Below are 21,340 nucleotides of genomic sequence, written 5' to 3'. Positions count from 1 at the left end.
TTCACCCTTGCTATGGAGCCCTTCCCCATATGTCTTTGAGAGGAGGGCCACGCTTGGGGCATCCCCCTCGCAAATGGAATACATGTAGTGTCCCTCTATGCGGATGATCTACTTTTGTACCTCCGAGACATGGACATGGACCTTGCCCCAGTCAGGAAAACCTTACTGGACTTTGCATCCAATGCCAGGTTACATTTTAATTGGTCCAAGTCGGCTGTTTACCCATTATGCCTGGGCCTGCAACTGCATGAGGTAGACCTGGACGACCTTCACCTTGATTGGTGCCAACAAGCCATCCACTACCTAGGGATCTACCTATACCACACCCCCACAGATCTTTTAGAGGGAAACTACTGGAGGGTCTTGGCAGGATTAAGGGCACAGGTACAGTTCTCGCAGACTTTCCCATTGACCCGACCAGCAAAATAGCTCTAGCAACGATAGTGATACCAACCCACCTCCTTTATTTTCCAAATCTCCCTATGGTTCCACTGATATCCTACTTCTGTGAACTCGACACACTCCTCACGGAGCTCATCTAGGGAAGCAGCTGTCACTGAATCACCCTTAGCAAACTACATCTGCCAGGGGTTCCTAGGAGCTCCATCCTTTGAGGCTTGCTTTCTGGTGGCTCAGCTCCAATGGCTCGCCGGGCTGGACTTCAGGACACTATCTCAGGGATGCAATCAATGCGCAGGGATCTATCCCGATTCTGGCACTGCAAGGACTCCTTTTCCCGGAGCCGCAAACCTCAAACGCATGGCTCACAGTTAAAGCGTGTATGGCTCGAGTTCACTGCTTATCCTGCTATACTCCGCTCTACTCCCTGATGCTTACCCTGATCGGAGTGCTGCATTATCTGGGCTTCTACACAGCCAAAGGCCTACATGTATGGACTGACCATTCTGTATTCACTGTGGGCAACTTATTCTTGTTCTGTCATCTCCTCACTTTTCAGCAATTAGCGGAAGACAATGGACTCCCCCTTGCACAGTTCCTGCCCCACAGGCAACACACACACACGTCAGACACTCTGGAATATTATACAGGAAGAACCCCCCCACACACCCGATTCTCCACTCCATCCTGCTAATGGGTGTAGGCTGTTTCCTCATCAGCTGTATATACAGGGCCATACAACCTTATACATGTCCCCCTTACATCATTATGCCAGACATGGGAGACTGCTTTTGGGATGGCTTAGCATGACAGAGTGAGAAAAAGCACTCCAGTTCCTGAAAACCATGTCTCATAACTCCTGTTGAAAAACATACAATTCCTAACCCTCCAGAGAGCATACCTTACTCCTGCACGCCTACACCTTTTCTTTCTGGACACTCAGTCAAACTGCCCTGGCTTTCTGACCCCTGGAACCAAACTTGGACATATGCTCTGGTCCTGCCCTTTTGAGTTATTGCCCTCAGTCCACACTACACTACACACCATTACAGAACTCACAGACCTTAACACATGGGAGGCAAGCTCCTTGGGTATCTTTTGGTGCTCAAAACTCCTAAAGGTGAGAACCCGATTTGAGTCCCTGGCACTTCTTCTCAATAAATGAACACTAAAAGTACACTTGAGGTTCCCTGCTGTCCCTCAGATTGCCGCCTACCAAGTGGTGATGCATAAATGGGGTGCGGCAGAGGAAGACACACTCGGATGCGAACAGGTGTGCCGCCCGTGGAAGCGCCAGTTATCCCCTCAATGGTCCACATTGTTGAGACACTTTCACATGGGCTGCCCCACCCCCTCCCCGACCTCATGCACCAAGTGCACCTTTGCGATTCACTGCTCAGCCCTGGTACCAGGACATTAGGCCTTGGACCTCTCTGTACCTGCTTGCAGCTGGACTCCGCCCAAGTTTCCCTCTCCAACAGTACAGTACACTTGCTCTGCCCATAACATAACCATTATCACTTCCAAACGCAATTGCTCACCCCACACTGCTTCCCCCTTCCCAAACCCAGATGCCACTCTTTTTCTTCTTTGTCTGTATGATTAGGGTACAGAGTGCTCCACACCTTCCTGAAGTACCTTGAACTTATTGTAAGACCATCGAGTAAAAAGTGGTTAAATCAGTTCCATATTTAAAAATGCAGTGACCCACTGTCACAATACGTACATCTTTTCCCTAATATTACTGATTGCTGATATCTTTTGTGTCTGTTCCCTGTTTTCAAAAACTCAACAAAAATATTTAAAAAATGAATGTAGGACACTTGGTATGTAGTCACGTGGTTTTGTCTATGGTAGCATGGGATGTCATCCAGTGCTGGTGATATCTGTAGGTGTGAAAAAGGTTCAAGCTCCAGTCTAATTCCTGAAAAGAAGTTTCAGTCAAAGAATCTGCATGGAAGGATCAATTAAACATGCCTGCCTTCCACCACAGATTAAGTAAAAAGAAGTGTAGAGTGGTAGGAAAAAGAGGTGAGGTGGAAGCAAGACTTGGCAGCCTTGTTCTTAATCAGCAGTGGCTGGCTCCTAAGAAAAGCTTAGGGCCCCTGCATTTATTATGATGTTGATTATTATTACTACTATTATAAATATTATTTTGTACAAACAAAGAACTACTCTAAATTCAATTCTGTTCTTTTCAGGCTTTGTGAATTAGACAGATGCATGAATTTATATTTCTACGGTATTCATATACTTTATTCCAGGTACTCATACTTCCTGAATATAAAGTACATATTAGATTTAGTTCTCTGCGTTGAAAAATGCACACGAGATTGCCTGTGAAGACAAACTACACCTTTTTATAATCCGACTTCAAAAACAAACAGTGTGATAATGAAAATATTATTATGCATCACACATTATTGCTACAAGGAAAAAAGTGCGTACATATGCTACTTAAACAAGTGATCTGTGCCAGGCCCAGGCGTTTTGTAATCGAAAAACATACTTACTTTGTCGGGCCTCAAGCACCGAATGACGAGCATCCTTTGAAACTGGCCCACTTTTTCTTGCCACTCTGCCGGGAACGGCTCATGGTGTGGTTCCTACAAGCACAAGCACAGCGGGTTAGCTTTATTTAATTTGTCACTTATTTTCGCAATGCTATGGCATGGAGGCTTGCCTGCTGGGCTTTGCCAGTTGTACAGCATTCCTGATGTGAATATTTATTTCAGTGAGTGAGCAAATGAAATGTGGCCCCGTGGGTAAATTCGGAGCCGTACAAGTCTTGCAAATAGCCGCGAGACAAAGAAGGCGCTGCTCGTCAGATAATGGAAGGAAGCTTGGAGGTGGTTGTAAATATGCGTTCAGTACAAATGCACCGCTGTTCGGCCAAGTTACTGCAGCGAACATAAATGCATTATTAATAAAACTCCAGCTACTTAAATAGATTTATCACCATTTTTTATATGGCGTTATAAAAAACAAAACGTTGTTACCACTGTTTCAGAATTTGTAACAATATGACGGTGTTTATGTATTCACGTGATTAAGGAATTATTTCCGAAATGTTTGTCAATCATATGTTCTATCTCAAGTAATACATTCCACTTACTATTATCAACATTTAGAACTATTTATTGTCCTTTCTAAATAGCACGAGTACCTTGCCACCACAGCTTCATACACCATGGTCATATACCACTGAAGGAACATCAAAGCCAATAGGCTTGACTTTGCATTGGAAGTGTCTAGTAGTAATTTGGCGACATGGGTGCTTTGCTCCTTGGACGTTCTAGTTAGAAAATACCCCACTGAAGCAACATATTGGGCTACTACAGTATAAGAACCCTGAAGAAATAACTCTTTGCTGAACAGATTGAATTTGCATTATAGAGCTACACTCTTAAAAACAAGCACTGGTAAATGTATTAGGCTTCACTTATGGGATTAATAATAAAAGGTATGGGAATAGTGTATGAGTGCAGGGAGAATGGTGAGTGGTGCGTGAATGAAGGTTGATAATGGTCTGAGTGCAGGGTGAAAGTGCCTGAATGCATGGTGATTGATGTGTGTTCAGTGTAGAATGAGAATGTGTCAGTCTAAGCATTAGTGTTTGTATGGGTATGTTTGTGTAGGCATTAGTGTGTGCCCGGGTGTATCAGTTTATGCATCTATGTGTCTGGATGTGTCAGCGTACGCATCAATGCATGCTTTGGTGTGTCACAGTATGTATCAGTGTGTGCCTGAAAGTATCAGTGTATGTATGAGTGTGTGCCTAGTTGTATACTTGTCTGTATCAGTGTATGTCTGGGTATGTCAATGTAGTAATTAATGTGTGCCTGGGTAGGTTAGTGTGTGCATGAGTGTGTGTCTGGATGTGTCAGTGTATGCATAGGTGTGTCTGGATGTGTCAGCGCCTGGGTGTGTCAGTGTATTCATGAGAGTGTGCCTGGAATTGTCAGTGTATGTATAATGTGTGGCTGATTGTGCCAACATATGCATCAGTGTGTGCCTCGGTGTGTCAATGTGTCTGGGTGTGTCAGTGCATGCATCAGTGTGTGCCTGGGCATTAGTGTATGCAGCAGTGTGTGTATGAGTGTATGCACCAGTGTGAGCCTGGGAGTGTCAGTGTATGCATCAGTGTGTGCCTAGTTGTATAACTGTTTGTTTCAGTGTGTGACTGGGTATTAATGTATGCACCTTAAATGAACTTTATCTATTAGTCAAGTCAAAATAATTGTATTTGGGTTTTTGAAAACAAAACCGTGAAAACATTTTCACTACCAACGTGCATACCAAATAATTACATTAACAGAATACTTATTTGAGTGCCTCTTGCCAGCAGTTCACTGTTACAAATGGCTAATCATTATTTCAACGAGGGTTTTACTATAATATGGGATTCATTTTTTATCAACACCATCTTACAATTGTAAGAGAAGGTGACCAGTTCTATACACTTAATAATTGTAATCATTCATACAATATATGTGCACACTATCAATGAGCACACAGACATAACTAAAGAAAGATGTATTCTGATTTTGACTTTACTAAAGCCATTTTAACACTTGCCTTTACCCGTAGCCACCTAGACCAGGTTGCTTGAATGGCCATTGTCTGTGTTTTGCAGCCACAACCAGAAAATGCCCAATGGCAAACCAGCCACAATGAAAGTCACAAGAGGCACCAGACTGCTGATCTGCACCACCTTATATAAATATCTCTCAACAATGGTACACTACATCTTTCCCATATCGGGTGAAAATTTAAACAAAAATAAAAAATGTTGGTTGCTCCTTAACCTCATACATTTAGGAGCCTTTTCAATTTTCAAATATTTTCTTTGGTATATCAGTGTTCCACCCTGTGACAGTTCGTCTTGAAATGATTTTACCCACTCCTTAGTTTGAAAATAAAAACATGCTGGTGCCCAAAGCCCTCCTTCTTAAACACGTGGCTGCTGCAATTAAATGTGCAATCACGGAATACTGAAGCAGCGTAATCCTGAAATCATCTCGGGCCTCTTCAATCCATTTAAAGTCAATCCCTGCCCCTCCATCTCACTCTTGCAGCTTTCTGCTTTCTCCCATTGTGATGCTTTTTCGTTTTTTCTCTTCCTCCTTCTTTCCCATATGTGTCTTTTGCTCGCAGTAAATGCTTGAGACAGAAAAATAAGTGCTGGTGCTCAAAAATAAGTGCTGGTGCTCCGCTCTGGAAACAAAAAGCACAAATTAAGCACTGGTTTTACCTACAACTGACAGTTTTCTTCCAATTTCAAAATACTGGAGGAAGGTGCTTCCAGACCACAGGGTTCTCTTTTTTAAAAAGAGTTTCAACTTAAGACTCCTGCATTGATAAAGTAAAATATTCCCCAGAAGGTTGCCCATGACCTGCAAAGCTGTTGTGTTTGACCATCTCACCCCCAAGTCCTGCTTTCTGGCCGGATACATGGCATGCACAGCAAACGTCGATATAGTAAGTGTTCATTTTCCTGGAATACCGAACAGTATGTACCCTCAGCCTTGTACTCACTCAGCAGGGCACATCAGCATTAAGGTTGACATTGACATTGCACGACACGCAATGTCATTGCGCTCTACAATTCTGAAGGCACCTGTGCAGGATGGGAGGCTCGTTGGGACAAAGTTCATAACTGGTGCTCATTTGTCTACTTCACACCTGCTACAGCGCTGCAGGGACTGCGTGTGTCCTTAGGCCAAACATAGTAATTATATAATAACTTGCTGCTCCCAGAAGAATGAACAGTTTAACTAACTGAGAAGAAAATGTAAACATTTCCTATTGGCAATTCATCTCTTTGACTACCTTAAACTCACAGCCGTTTATTGTAGTTTTTGTGACTATCTGAATTCTGCACGTCTGTGGGTGTGTTTTTTACCGAATTACACTGTTTTGATGACATTAAAAAAAATAGGGATTATTTACATTATCTTGTTAAAACCAGTTTTGGGCACAGTAGAAGAGGGTATTATTAGATGTTCGCATTTATTGCTAAAGGAAGAGGTGTCCAGTGTGAGCCTGGTTGTGTGTTTAGCCATGGAGAAGGGGTCCAGGATATACACGGCCTGAAGTGAAACTCGAGAAAGGGCGGAGTAAGAGGGAGAAAAAAAGGAAGATGTAGAGAACGGGTGCCACATTGTCAGAGACAGTTCTCATAGTCTGGTAAAGAGAGCATGTCCAGAGTACAAACAGGAATAATGCTCAGATGAGTGAGAAAAGGTGGACGTTTCACCTTCTAATCTGAGCAGACAAAAGAGATTTAAGGAAGTGTGTATGAGAGTGATACGATTTTTTTTTTAAAGGACATAATTAAACGAACAAGAGAAAAGAAATATTAAATTAAGGGGTAGTAAAGATGCGGATGGCATAAAGTTCTGACTTGGCACTGCGTGCAGCCCCATCGAATAATTTGTATCTCCCTGGAAAATGTGCCAAACCCGGAAGAGTGAGTAACCCTCAGGCACAGTGAGCACCCTCCTGGCACAATGGGCCCTGCTGTCGTGTTTGACCAGTGCCTCCTAAGACACTGAAACAATAAGAACTCAGGCATCTTTGTTCAGCACCCAGATAACTTGTAACTTCGTATCATGTTAATCTTCGCACCCTTGAGTATTTTAAGCAGCCAGATTTTATTGACAGGAGCATTTGAGTAACATTTGAAAAACGATAGCATAATGGCATATAATGCCATCAATCAACTATTTAAAGTGACAAATTCTCATTGCATTTCATTTTCTGTTTTTTGAAAGTCAGTTATCCGACGTGTGGTGACTCTAGATCTCTAGGAAACTACCTCCTCAACCTTTTCTTGCAAGAGAAAACAAAGAAAAACAATGGAATACAATTATCTACTCAGCATTGACTATGGAAACTTGAACGCTTTTGACCCTACATTTTCAGTACTGACTTTTGTTTAAGCCAGTTCTATCCTGGTCAATTAAACAAAATGAACCTCATAGAAATTAATCGATAAATGGAAGTTTAGGGCCAGGTAATTGCCTTCTCGGTGACAGTGCCCCAAATGGTAGCCTTATAAATTAGGTGTGCATGCATGAGTAGCTCATCCACTGCCAGTGTTTTGCTTTGCATTCTTCGCACCAGTAGATCTGTAGTCAGATATGAGAACTATGCACTACACGTCCCAGAATGCAAAGCAAAATCTGTGCTGGCTGCGCTCTTGACACATGGCCTCAGGAAAAAATTACGGTTACGAAACTGATAAATTTGTGTAGTTTATTTATAAAAATTCCAAGGATCAGGTTTAGTAAAAAATGTAGGGTTGATGAGCCCAAGTTAACTTTGTGTTTTTGCTCCACGTAGTGATGGGAATGTATCTCGCTCGCAAATCTGAATGCATGCGGATAATGTTCTACGCATCACACTCCAAAACACCTGAGTTAGTTATAATGCTGTAGAGTGCTCACCTCCATATTAATGGAAATAGTGAAAAATTACAGGAAACAAAAAAAAAGTGAAAGTTTAATTGGTCCTGGGTACATTGCAGCTGAGAGGCCACACACAGCTGTACACGTTCTGCTGTTGGGTAATCAGAGGCCCAACAGGGCACCGTGTCGAGCACAGCAGCCTGGGCCCCTCCTCACGCTGGAAATCACAGTGCCTGCGTGCTGCTCCCAAGCGACATTTAACACAAATGCCCAGCAGCTCTTGTGAAGCAGTCACCAGAGAACCCAGCAGAGACTAATTAGTAGCATTTGAGGCTCTCTCCTTGTTACATCGCCATTTGCTAATGCGTGACGTTTACTAATCAACGTCCATTCGACATTACAGTAGCTACATGATTGCTTTGAGCGGACATCTGTAACGATGGCTATTGAAATGTTTCAACGCCTCGTAGGGGTTATAAATGCTATAGAAATACAAGGAATGTGTATTGCCCTATACATTGGCATTGGTAATGGGGATGAGAATTCAAGTTGGTGTATGGAGTCCGGAGTAGGCCTTCAGTCCAGTTTTAAGGAGATTGCATTCAAAAGTCAGAAGTCCAAAAACCAAAGCACATGAACAACTTGGGCCTTGGGACACTGATAAGAGCAAACACACCAGGATCAAGCATTGATAAATGCAAGAAAATAGTGCTACAGCCAATAGAAACAGAGAAAAAGTAAGTGCAAGCACAGGAAGCAAGGAAAGCAAGGGGCAGGATGTAAGCCCCTTTTAAGATTTATATTAAATACAATAGATTTCACAAGCACAGAGCAAGCACTGTGCAGGCGAAACCTAAAAAGAATCATAAGACGAAGGTTGTGTGTAAGCAGTGAGCTTAAAAAGCACACAGAGCAAAATGCTGTATAGTATATACTTTTGACAAAGAGCCAGTATTTTCTTTACATCTTTTTAAAAAAAAGGCGATATGGGCACACGTCTTTAATTTCTGAACAAAAAGTAACAGATGCCAAAACGTGTTATGATAGCAAACCGAAAAAAATAAATGTGAAGGAGGGATTACTGACTCAGACAGCAAGCACTTCCTAAACAAACCAAAACACAAATGAGTAATTAACATGCCATCATTTCAGCAACATAAATATACTACAACACCTATACAGTGTCTCACCTACAAGCTACATGACACATTTGCAGGCTAACAAAAGGACTAGTAGGTGAACAATCATCAAAACCAAACTGGAGCACAATTGGGACTCTGAAATAACATGGCATTCACTGGCAATCCATCAATGCAATGGAAAGCTATGAAAAACACAGGCAAGCCAACTGCTGAGGGGTGGGAATGCTACACAAAGTTCACTCTAATATCTGTACTACTTCTCATTGAAGTTTTAAAAAAAGTTTTAGTTCAGCTCGCAATCCTACTGGAAAATGGAGCTTTGGATGGAACATTATTTTTTCAATTCAGCCAAAATATAAAAGGTAAATTCAAATTATGAAGTTCATTAAATAAGAAACAAATACTTTTCCAATGAGACACTGAACATCTGGTGAAACTACCAAAACAATATCAAGAACAATGAATTCAGAAAAAAAAACTAACATTACCAAAGTCAATAGTCTTGACTTCACATATGCTGGCAAACTCACATTTCCATGGACACACTGAAATAAATGACACACAGATACAAATTTGCAGACAAAGAAACACATCTACAGATATCCTTGCAAACACAAACCAACACACCTGAACCCACCAATGCCTATAGACCAAGAGGCACCCACTTGCACAGATCTAAAGGCACCCATGCACTTAGACAGTGTAGCATCCTGCCACTAAAACATATAGCCTACTACTGACAAGTGTTATGTTACGTTGAGTGCATGTTTGGTTTTATTTGGTATTTCCAGAGTATATTAACACCAAAAGATTTTTGGCACTGAGAAATACTTTCACTAAGAGGACAGACTGTAGAGAAGCCAAGTTAATAAAACAATATGGTTTTCAAAGATTTCTTAAAAGGGAACCGATGTTGAGCTGTTCTCAAGGAAATTGTCAGCTAATTACATAGTTTTGCTCCCACAAATCTAAATAAGCAGCATCCATTGCAACACTTGTTTATTTCTAAGATTTCAACAGGTGAAAACAATCTGTGCCTAATCAATTCTTGACCTATCCCTAAGAAATCGAATTTACTAGGTATTAGAATTCTTGAGTTTCTATGTACATTCATCACCCATTTACCTTCAATTACAGTACTGCAATTCAGATTTATTTTTATAGTAACATATGACACTTAGGTTTAAAGGATTGTTCTACTTACATCATACATTACGCATTCAGTGCTTTAGTATTCCTTTATAAATCATTGTTATCAAATGTGTTGGTTATGTAAAGCAAACAAAGACTTTAATTTCTATAATGCATTAATTTGTTAAATTAAAGATTATAACCAAGAAATTATTGGGGCCCAGGATACATGGAGCAACCTAAGGGATAACGTTATGCTCACCATCCATACGTTTTCTTCAGGCGATAAAGTAGTCAGCAGAGTCAGTATGAGTTCGATGCTCCGCAAAAGTCTACACAAACATTACAAAACTCTTCAGCATATAAATGCAAATCACCCTTAAATATTCAAAATATAAAAAAGCAAGGTCCCAGGATTATTCCATCTCTCCTTTCAACTTTTGCTGCCCATCTTATTAACTCTATCATATTGAATATCTTGCTAGGGGTTAATTTCCTAAACGTAACCACTGCCACCTTAAAGCCAGCTCCAAGACATGAGATGCAGAGGAAAATATAGTCTATCTTGGCACTTGAGGCTGTGATTGTCAGCATACTCAAAAGGTGCTGCTGGGAAAGGGGTCACCACAATAGAGCTGCTGGGAGGACCCATTCAGCAGCTGCTTGTGGAACCAGGGCCGGCATTAGGGCGGTGCAGCCGCACTGGGTGCTGACCTCAGGGGGACTTTGGTTTAGCAATAACTTACGAAACTTGCGATTTAAAAACACCTGTTGTAAAGTTTCTTGTGCTTCAAGCCTTCAGGGAGCAATTAAAATGTCAAGATACCTCTTGCGATTAATGATCTTGGTAGAGAGAGAGAGAGAGAGAGAGAGAGATGGAGGTTTGTCTAGCAGCAGCTGTGCTTCGCCATCAAGAAGCGTAGAGGGTTAATATGCCTGCTACAAAGAACAGATTTTTTTTTAATGTGGCTAGCTGAGTGGATTAGTAAAGCCAGCCTTTACAAGCACTTTGAAACAAATTAATGTATGTGAAAGGGGTATTATGGAGAGATCAGGAGCACATTTGCTGGGTGGAAGTGAGGAAATCCGAGGAGGTGGTCCTTGGGTGGGAGGGCACCAAAAAAAGACTGTCGCACAGGGCGCCACCAGCGCTAAAACTGGCCGTGTGTAAAATATCTACCTGCTCATGTACCTCCTGTCACTAGGTTGGTGCATGCACAGGGAATGATGTGAATAGTGGTGTGGGACCCCTGAGTGAGTCTCAGGACAGGGCCACTGCTTGAGACTGGCTTTCTTTGCTTTATGAGGCCCCTTCCTGATGTGGACTCAGGCATAAAGAGGCAAAATGTTGTCACTAAACGTGAGGAGGACTCCAAATACCAAATAGTTGTCCTGTTGGCTACACCAAAATGTGAATGACACCTATGACAAAGCAATTGATGAAGGGGTTTGACAGATTACTCTCTTCTATAAATGCTGTCAAGTGGGCTGATCCAAAACGTGAAAGACACTTCCAGAAACATGTGGGTGAGAGGGGATTGAACAAAATCGCCCTCTGTGTATTTTTTTAAATTATTTTACATGATTCTAGGAGATGACTAAAGCTGTCTACACCTAAAATGGCTTTAGGAATCAAGACAGACTATGATACAAGAAATAACTCAACACGAATAGTATATTGAAAAAAGTCCAAGGCTACTTACAAAGCTGTTGATTGAGGTTGTCTTTGAATACAAAAATGTGTTAATGCTCGGATTACTTACTGGTAATCTTCATTACTCTGATTCTTCCTTCCTTGTCCCTTTCTGAACGCGTGGAGTGAAGTGCCTTCTTCACTCCTCACATCACCCTTTAGAAGCTACTTCTCTTTTTATGAAAGGGAAGAAGGACCTGTGCATATATGCCCCGCCTCTGCCCGGGAACTACCTGTATGTCACCAACCACTACCAGAATGGCTGATGAAAGAACAGAGAGGGAGAGAGGAACGTATGGAAGGGGATGAGGAAGGAAGGATCGGAGTAATGAAGATTACCGGTAAGTAATCTGAGCATTACCTCCTCATCGTCTTTCCTCGTCCCCTTCTGAATGGAAGGAATCCACGTGGAGGAAAAATCAAGCAAGACCACTTACAGCAGCCACACGGAAAAAGCAAAAGAAACACAACCAGTGCAGTGCAATGTTTAAATGAGGCATACAAAAAAACAGAGGAACAACACGGGTGACATGGAGGAACCCGAAGAGTCCAACCACAAGGAGCCAACTCAGGAGGAGGAAGCAGCCACGACCAAAACCTCTGAGCCAAAAGACAATTCAGAACCCTGAGCAACGTGTAACCTGTAATGGGTAATGAAAGTGGAAGGAGAAGACCAGGTGGCAGCATTGCAAATATCCCAGAGGGAACCACCAGACCACTCAGCCCAGGAAGCAGCCATCCCGCGAGTGGAATGAGCTTTCACACTACCAGGAACCACTCTGCCCAAGGCCTGGTAATCAGAAAAGATAACAGACTTGATCCAACGTGACAGGGTGGAAGAAGAAGGGCGGCAGCCCTCCCGTACAGGCCCAAAACTGACAAAAAGGTGGTCAGAGAGAGGAAACTCAGAAGACCTAGATAGATGGATCCGCAAGGCACGGACAACATCCAAAAGGGACAGGTAGTTCCAGGGGAAAGGAGGGGCATATATACACAGGTCCTTCTTCCCTTTCATAGAAAGAGAAGTAGCTTCTAAAAGGTGATGTGAGGAGTGAAGAAGGCACTTCACACCACGCGTTGGGAAGGGGACGAGGAAGGACGATGAGGAGGTAATGAAAAAATAACGCATCGAGAAAGCCCACTTAAATATCGGAAAGCCTGGAATTCATGAAAAGCAGTAAATAAAAACATAAGCATCTGGATATATGACAGGTAGAGAGGAATGCTCATATAGAATTCCTCACTCCCTGATCCCGTCTGGCCCAGTGGTGCTGCACCTGGTTTCCTGGGTGTGGAAGCACCTGACCTGATTTTAGAGGCCAGTAATCCCAGCTGGTAAAACTGCATGACACTTTGGCTGTACAACAGCAAAGCCTTGCACCCTTGTGCATCCATTCCTATTCCCTCTACACTTCTCCTTATACTCCTCCCCAGAAAGAAGCTCCGACAACAATAGTTAAACATTTCCAGTGGCGGCGGGCAGCTTTAGGAGGGAGGGCAGGAAGCACACACACACTCATTCTTTCACACACACACACACACACACACACACACACACACACACACACACACACACACACACACACACACACACACACACACACACACACACACACACACACACACACATCTATTAACAACACTCATAACATTCAAACATGCACGCATGCACCAAACATTCATTTTAAAAGATCACACACACACACTTACATTCAGCCTCGGAGGTCCCAGGAGGGTTAGGACTGCTGCCTTCCCTCATTGGCTGACCTTAGGTCAGCCAATGAGGGAAGGCAGCAGTCCCAGCCTCGTCACAGAGTGGGATGGGGTCAGTGAGACTGCTGACCCCACCCCACTCTGTGATGAAGTGTCACTGATTGACACTCGCCCTTGGCGCTTCAGGGCTTAAACCTGAAGCGCCCAGGTCAAAGTCAATGGGTGACGCTTTCCTTGTCACCCAGGGGAGGGCCTCAAGGCACCTTTGCTGAGCCGAGGAGGTCACGCCCATAGGAGCTGTGACCTCCTCAGCCCAGCAAAGTTCAGCTCAGGCAGCCAGGAGTCTGCGCAAATCGCACATGTCTGCTCCTGGCTGCCTGACCTGAACGTGAAGAGTGTCTGTCAGGCAGACCTTTGTTTAGCCTGACAGACACTCTTCATGAGGGGCGAAAGGTGGGAGGGGGGTGGCCCCTCCGCCCTAAAGGACGGGCCGCGTCAGAACATTTCTCACAGTTAAAGTGGTGATTTCTTTTGCCTACGTGAAGGGCAAACAAGGCTAAATAATTAAAAAAATAAAGGGGTAAATCTATGATTTTGCAGCCTCCTATTTTTCTAGGACACTTTGTCAATAATAGGTTGTCAATATTATTGATGTTAGTAAGTAATAACATTAACGTTTTCATACAAAAGCGATTGAGTGTATACACACACAATATCTTCTATATTTGCCACTGAAAACTTGTGCTTGTTGCAGATTTCAGTTTAATGTCACCTTTAAATGGAGTAAAACAATATTTATCATTCGTCACCATCGGTAGAATTCAATGTCAGTAATTCCCAAGTGTGGACACAGTGCATTGTCGGAAGTCCTAAGAATGACTACATACCAAACTGTCATATACGAGTTTCCATCCATCTTTCAGTCGCATGAAATCCTTGCGCAGGCCTTTAAAAGTTGTTAAATCGTCCAGCCGACAAATTTCATCCCAAGATTTTGGGGGAAGCCAGGTACAAGGATTGGAATAGGGATTATCAAGGCCGATGCCACCAGTTAGTAAAAACTTCCACTCAGCTTCATCAATCTGAAATAAGACAACAGTGGTATTAGAGAATTCTCAAGATGTGGGCATTCACTCCAACAGGCGATTGGCTGACAAGGAGACTGGTTTGCTGTAGTCTGCTGTTTTCAATTGTAAGAACTACTCCCTTTATTTCTCAGTATAAGTGAGGAAAGACCACACCTGCCTTTCTTTTCCAAGTCTGAGGGCTTGCACCTTCTGGCACTGGGGAATTAGAGTTAGAAGTTAATCGGAGGTGGCATTATGGCATGCACTGAAGACCCTTCTTGGGCCTCGTAGAAGACAATTTTTGGAGGTGCATTAAAGTAAGCACGCCTGAAGACCCATCTTGGGTCTTGCAGAAGACTATTACAAATTGTTTAAAAGGATCCAATAAATTGTTTTATATATTGCTCTAATTCATAATTGAAATTTTCAAACATGATATAACATAAGCTGTAGCAGCTGAACGTTTATATATTTTTTTATAATTATGCTCAAATCTAGTCCATTATTATCATCTTTATGGTAGTCCTAAGGTGGGAGCAAGATTTGAGAATTGGTATTTACCTGCATCAATTGTGAAGCACTTATTAAATTGAGATTTCATAGTTGTACGTTTGTTTTAATCTCTACCAGCTTTGGAATTATGAAAAGATACCAGTTTCTTTAAATATAACTCCTGGCTTCAGATGTAGACATTGAATCCGATACACAAAAGAGGTTGCATGCAATACCGAATCCTGCTAAAATTCTCTCACTGCACTTATTTTGCTCTCGCTGAAGACGTTTGTATAAAAATAGACATTTCTGCTTATTTTGACTTCTTTGACAATAAGCCATCCTATTAAAACTACACAACCTAGAAATTAATAGTTTTTTTTTTAACTATCATCATTGACAATTACTTGGATGTATCAGCACAAGGTACAACGAATAGCCTGCCCTACATGTGAATTAGTGCAACTCTACTGTAAGAACATATAAACCCATCTGCAGGTGGCCACACAGATTTTTGTGATTTACGTACTCTCCAGTAAAGCTACAGTTGCAGTTTATTATAGAGAGGTCCGTTAGGGTTTCTGGAAGGGAACGGTTCATTTCTTTATGAAACAAACATATGTAACAGACTACCCACCTAATTGGATAGTCTCTTACCTTTGATACAGCACCCACTTTAAGTAAGCTAAGTCAATATAAACTAACAGAAAAGAAACACAATCTAAGAAATCACACATTGATCATATAAGCCAAGCATAAAAAGTGCATCACAAGAAATCATCTATGTCCTCGAAGCTTAACGGATGGATCGGTGGTCATAGGTTTCCACCAGCATAGTCTGTGGAGATTCCACCATTAAAAAACATGGTGCACCCCTAATTTGAAGTTACACAGAAAACAAAAGTTTGGCAGATATTACATCTGCTGGTTTATTGAAGATGCCCACCATCCCCCAAAAACTGAATGAGGTACATAGTTTGTTGTTCAAATGCAACTCATTAATTTAAAAGCTTAGCTTAAAAATAAATTGGGCCAAAGGTTGGTATTCCACAGGATAGCTCTCACCTTTCAGACCTTACCTAACATATGGAAGTGCTTTAAGGCTACTGATCACTTTCAGTATAAGGTGCTACATACCTTTTTGTGAACTGTTTGTAACCAAGACAAACAAAGAGCATGTGCATTACAATTTCAAGCAACTGTCCATCACAGGGCAACAAAATGTAATTACTGGATCTTTGACAATTTGTCTTTATTCAGTGCTGAAAAATAACCCAACCCCAAATGATTAGGGTGTTTTTAGAGAATGTGTTCCACACACACACTGTGGAACTGTACTGTTAGGATCTTCATGTAACTTATTCAGAAAAAAAACGTTTTGCTGTGTTTTAGATAATTCAGGGATAACTGGGATAATTCAGTAATAACATTACCGACCCCAAAATACTAGGTGTTCCTTCACATAAAGCCAGTATTTTATTACTGCCCATAAACTGCACTCAATCTAAGCACCTATATCCATAGCTCGACTGGCTTAGTGCAGGCCTCAAAAGCAGAAGGTGCATAGCAAATGGGTATAGAACACTATACTAAATCAACCAACCTTCACCTTCAAAAATGACTCCTCGCCCACCTATTATACCCCTTCCAGGAGAGAGGAGGTACAAGAAAGCACCTGTAAGCTAACAATAACACCTTAACCAAAGGCAGCATTTATTATTATTAATATTAGATATTTCTAGAGCACATGGCTACCCGAAGGCCTCCCAGCGCTAATGCATGACCATTAAACAGATAAAGCCGACAAACTATAAAGGAAAAAGAAAGGTCTTGAGCATTTTACGAAACTGAAGTTCTGAGTTTTCTGATAGAAGCTCCGGTGGTAAAGAATTCCATAAGTGACCTGCCTTGAAGGCAAAAGACCTGCCTCCCCATCTTACTTTATTAAACCGAGACTTATTGCTCAAAGAAGCAGAGGAGGATCTAAGTGATCTCTGGGGGATGTAGGGAGTTATAATATGCCTAAGAAAGGCCGGACCCCTATTGTGGAGTGCACAATGCATGTAACAGGCGGCTTTAATGTTAATGCGCTGTCCAATAGGGAGCCAGTGAAGGGAACCCAGAGCAGATTTAGCCGAGTGGTGTCTCAGGGCGCCCGTTAGAAGGTGGGCAGCAGCATTCTGCACCACCTGTGGTCTCTTTAGCACACAGGAAGGAGAACAGAACATTCCCATAGTCCAGGCGAGACAATAGCAGAGCCTGGACAATGAGCCTTTTGGCTACAAAGAGAAGAAATGTGAAAATCTTCCTACACGTCCTCAGTAAGTAAAAACAAGTAACCGCCAATTCCAGGCGTCTATCACTGTGCTCTGTTGTAACATTACCCAGTGCTATCTACCAGAAAGTTATCAAAACTGTCTGGCCAAGTTCACATGGCAGAATACATAATTCTTCCTCCCTCCTCTCCCCCCAGCTTCACTTAGAACCTAACTGAGACTGTTTTCACCATTATGACGGTCCTTTTACTGAGGACCATCGCCTGCTTTAAGCCAAGGAATAAAAGAAGCCTGGTGTTCATTATCAATGACTTCCTCTTTATTGCAGCACACAACACTCTTTTTCCAACAGTTATACTATCACTATTCGTATTTTGTTAGTATTATCTACTCTATGCCCCCTTTAAGCTTTTGTAAGTGCTCCTCATAATCAGCCACATTACATCCTTCTCAAAGTCCAACAGTTTCCAAAACACCAAGCATAATTTCTCATTCAAAGTTTCACCCTGGATGTCCAAGTGGAACACAAGCACCCTAAGTGAAATTCCCTTTTGAACAATAGCTAGGTTTTAGATCTTAACATCAAATAATGAAACACCATCTATCACGTTAGTTGTGAAGCCTCTATTTCTCACACTGCAGACGAATGACTACCAACTGACAGCATTGAACCCTCCATGCCCCTAGGACAATGCAGCAAGAATTAAGACAGTCTACTCAGAGAGGCCCACAGACCCATGCCCATCATATCTACACCCTGGGAAGAGCCAACAATATCTGGAAACATGCAGACGTCACCACCCTTCTCAAAAAACCATCAGCATACCTCGAAGTACTCAGCAGCTACCAACCCATCTTGCTGCTCCCCTTGCCAGCCAATGTCATAGAGAAGGCCATCAACAGACAACTCTCTGAGCACCTAGAATGCCACAAACTCCTGTACAACACGCAATCAGGATTCCAAAACAACCACAGCACAGGAACAGCCCTCACCGGTGCCACAGATGACAAACTCACCACCCTTAACAGTGGACAGACAGTCACCCTTATCATCCTCAACTTCTCAGCCACCTTAGACACCACTCCCACCACTCACTCATTGCCACCCAACACACAGCAGAAATACAATGACGAGCTCTCAAATGGATAGTCTCTTTTCTCTCCAGAAGAACTCAACGAGTCAGTCTCATGCCGTTCACATCAGACCCCAAGGACCTCATCTGCGGAGTCCCACAGGGATCAACACTCAAACCCACACTTTTCAACATGATTCCTCTGGCTAACTTCATCAGATCCCACGGAATCAACATCATCTCCTATGTTTATAATACCCATCTCATTCTTTCCATCTCAGATGACAGCATCACCAACAAAACAAACTTCAAGCAATGCATGCCCAAGGTGGCCAATTAGATGAAAGAAAACTGCATGAAGTTCAATACCAACAAAACTGAAGTACTGATCTTCGGGAATAAAAGCTTGCCTTGGAATTCCACCTGCTAGGCTGCCAAACCTGTACCCACATCCACTCCAACCGACCAAGCTAGGAACCTAGGCTTCTTCTTGGACGCCAACCTCACTATGAAGGTCGAGGTCAACGCCATCACCTCTTCATGCTTCCATATTCTCTGCATGTTACGTAGAATCTTCAAGGGGCTCCCACTGAACACCAGAGGTACCATTATGCAGGCCTTAATCACAAGCAGATCGGGCTACGGTAGCTCGCTCTAAGCGGGTATCCCAACCCATCTTCTTCACAGACTTCAAACTATGCAAAACTCACCCAGACTCGTCCTTGACCTCCCTTGCCAAACCCATACCACACTACTCCTCGGAGATCTCCACTGGCTCCCATCCAGAAGCAATGACAGTTCAAACTTCTCACGCATGCAGTCAAGTCACTACACAACACTGGACCTGAATATCTCAATCACCGGCTTCACTTCCAATCCACCTGACAACTTCGCTTAGCATCACTCTCACTCACACATACACCTTGCATCTCCTCTTTGGAATGTTTTCCAAATTGAACCGGTTAAATAATGTTGTTCACCAGTAGGACACCTTTTAAGGCAAACTACACTAGGAACCTTCCAGAAGACTAGTGTGAATCCCTGGATACCCTTGGTCTCAGTCACAAGGTCCACTTATGGCAACACTCTCATGGGCCCACTTTAAATTTCAATTCACCTATATTTCTTACATTAGTGCCATGCAATGATACCCCATACCTAGTTGGATATACACTCCATTATCTTGCTAATCGATGACATTTCTGCCAAGAGAGCATAATCCTACATATTTCCAAAGACATGCGAGGCATCATTTGGGCGATTTCACTAGTATTCATTTATGTAGGGCCTGTGTAAGGGTGGCTGCTGACCTAAATTAAGTGACACTTTTTAACCCTACTAGTGCAGTACAGAGGTATAATATATCACTTTTAGGGTCCTTCTGGATAGTACCCTCAGTATTGTCTAGTGTTACCCATTTGAAGTACGGACCAAGGTTCAGTATGTTCAGTTTGTAGCAATTCTGTTTTTTATATGAGTAGATATGAATGAATGAGATGGGAGTGAATGTGTAAGAACTAGAGCAATGAGGATATACATATTGATGTGTGTGTACCACAAACTGAATAGTTATAATTTAGGGGTACTCGCATATCAATCTTTGTTCAAATGTCAGTCTCCTTCAGAGCACTGATTTGGCTAGCCAGGAGTAGCTGTGAAATAATCTGCATGCCTTAAGACTTTCCCAGTGATCTGGCATTCTAACAGTAAAATCGGGATGTTGGTGGTAGATGATGAAGCTCACTAGGACTACTTTGAGAATAACGAAAGCCTCCCATAAAGTTCAAACATGTCTTTTTCAGTTGTGCACATTTACAGCAGTGTGCAACACTATGCTTCTGAATATTTTGGTGTCACACATTAAAATAATTAAGATTTTGTAGTAACATATTATTTGTGATTCAAACTGGACATATTTAATGCCCCTATATCTCATTCTTCAAGAAAGGCAAAATGCTATCTAGCCGCAGAATCCTTACCTTACAATTATCCTCAGGTGTCGGACTAGATCAGGAAATTTTTCAAGAGCAGTACCCCTGAGCACCGGTAGGTGGTGTTGCTTGACTTCTCATGACGTGCCCCATCATCTGTGCCAGAAGTGATGTGCAAGCTGCCTACATAGACACCACCCTAGTGTGCTGATGTCAATTTCTTTTCACAACTTTCCACACCAGGAGCGCAGAGCCACTAATAATACTGATCACTTGTGGTGAAAACTAGAACCCTGAAAGGGAATAGCCGTATCCCTAGAAATCTGTTAGCAGAGCCGGGAGGATGAGTGGGTTGTTACAGAATCTGCTGCTAGATAGAGGCCATGTGATAGAGACTCCTAGCCATTGATTCCCAACCTTAGAATAGAAACCCAAGCCATACCTTCTCAGAGGAGGGTCTGCTAAATGATCTCACACCAAGAAGTCCTGTAGGGGCGAAAGAGCAAAGTGCCTGTCCCTACAGACCTGATTGTCCAGGCAGTAATGCTTAGTGAATGTCTGCAGAGAGGCCCACGTTGCTGCCTGACTGATGTCCAGGACCAGTATTCTGCATGCCAATGCAGTGGTCTCTGCATTATATCTGGTGGATTGAGCATGCAAGCCCTCTGGGGGTTGCTTCTTGGCCAATCATAGCAGATTTTAAGTCAGAGCACGATCCATTAGTAGATGGTCTGTTTCTGCATGGCCTTTCCTTTCTTGTCCCTGACATACCTAGGCCTCGAAAAATCATAAAAATGTTTCTAGACCTGAAGGTCGAGTAACTTAAAATAATCTACTCGACCTAACTGTGATGTACTTGACCCATAAATAGGTCTCAAATTGTTTGATCAAAGACAAATAGTTTACAGAGTCGCCTTTTTCTTCATTTTCACATATGATTACACCTTCAAATATGTGAGCTCAGCATTTCTGCAGTACAAAACAAAAACACTTTTGTTTGATTAAGTAGAC

General features: G+C 42.5%; 1 protein-coding gene across 2 annotated transcripts in view; it reads right to left on the bottom strand.

Moving 5' to 3' along the window:
• Positions 1 to 21,340, bottom strand: part of DNAH7 (dynein axonemal heavy chain 7) — a 1,158,398-nt gene that overhangs the window by 306,495 nt on the left and 830,563 nt on the right. For both annotated transcript variants that reach the window (XM_069225862.1, XM_069225863.1), the window contains 2 exons: positions 14,378 to 14,572; positions 2,913 to 3,005 (listed from right to left, as the gene is read on the bottom strand). In XM_069225862.1, coding sequence (XP_069081963.1) covers positions 2,913 to 3,005; positions 14,378 to 14,572 — 288 coding nt within the window. The remainder of the gene's footprint in view (positions 1 to 2,912; positions 3,006 to 14,377; positions 14,573 to 21,340) is intronic.

This window comes from Pleurodeles waltl, chromosome 3_1 (genome assembly GCF_031143425.1).
Source record: "Pleurodeles waltl isolate 20211129_DDA chromosome 3_1, aPleWal1.hap1.20221129, whole genome shotgun sequence".
NCBI lineage: Eukaryota > Metazoa > Chordata > Amphibia > Caudata > Salamandridae > Pleurodeles > Pleurodeles waltl.
This window is presented reverse-complemented; position numbering and strand designations above follow the sequence as displayed.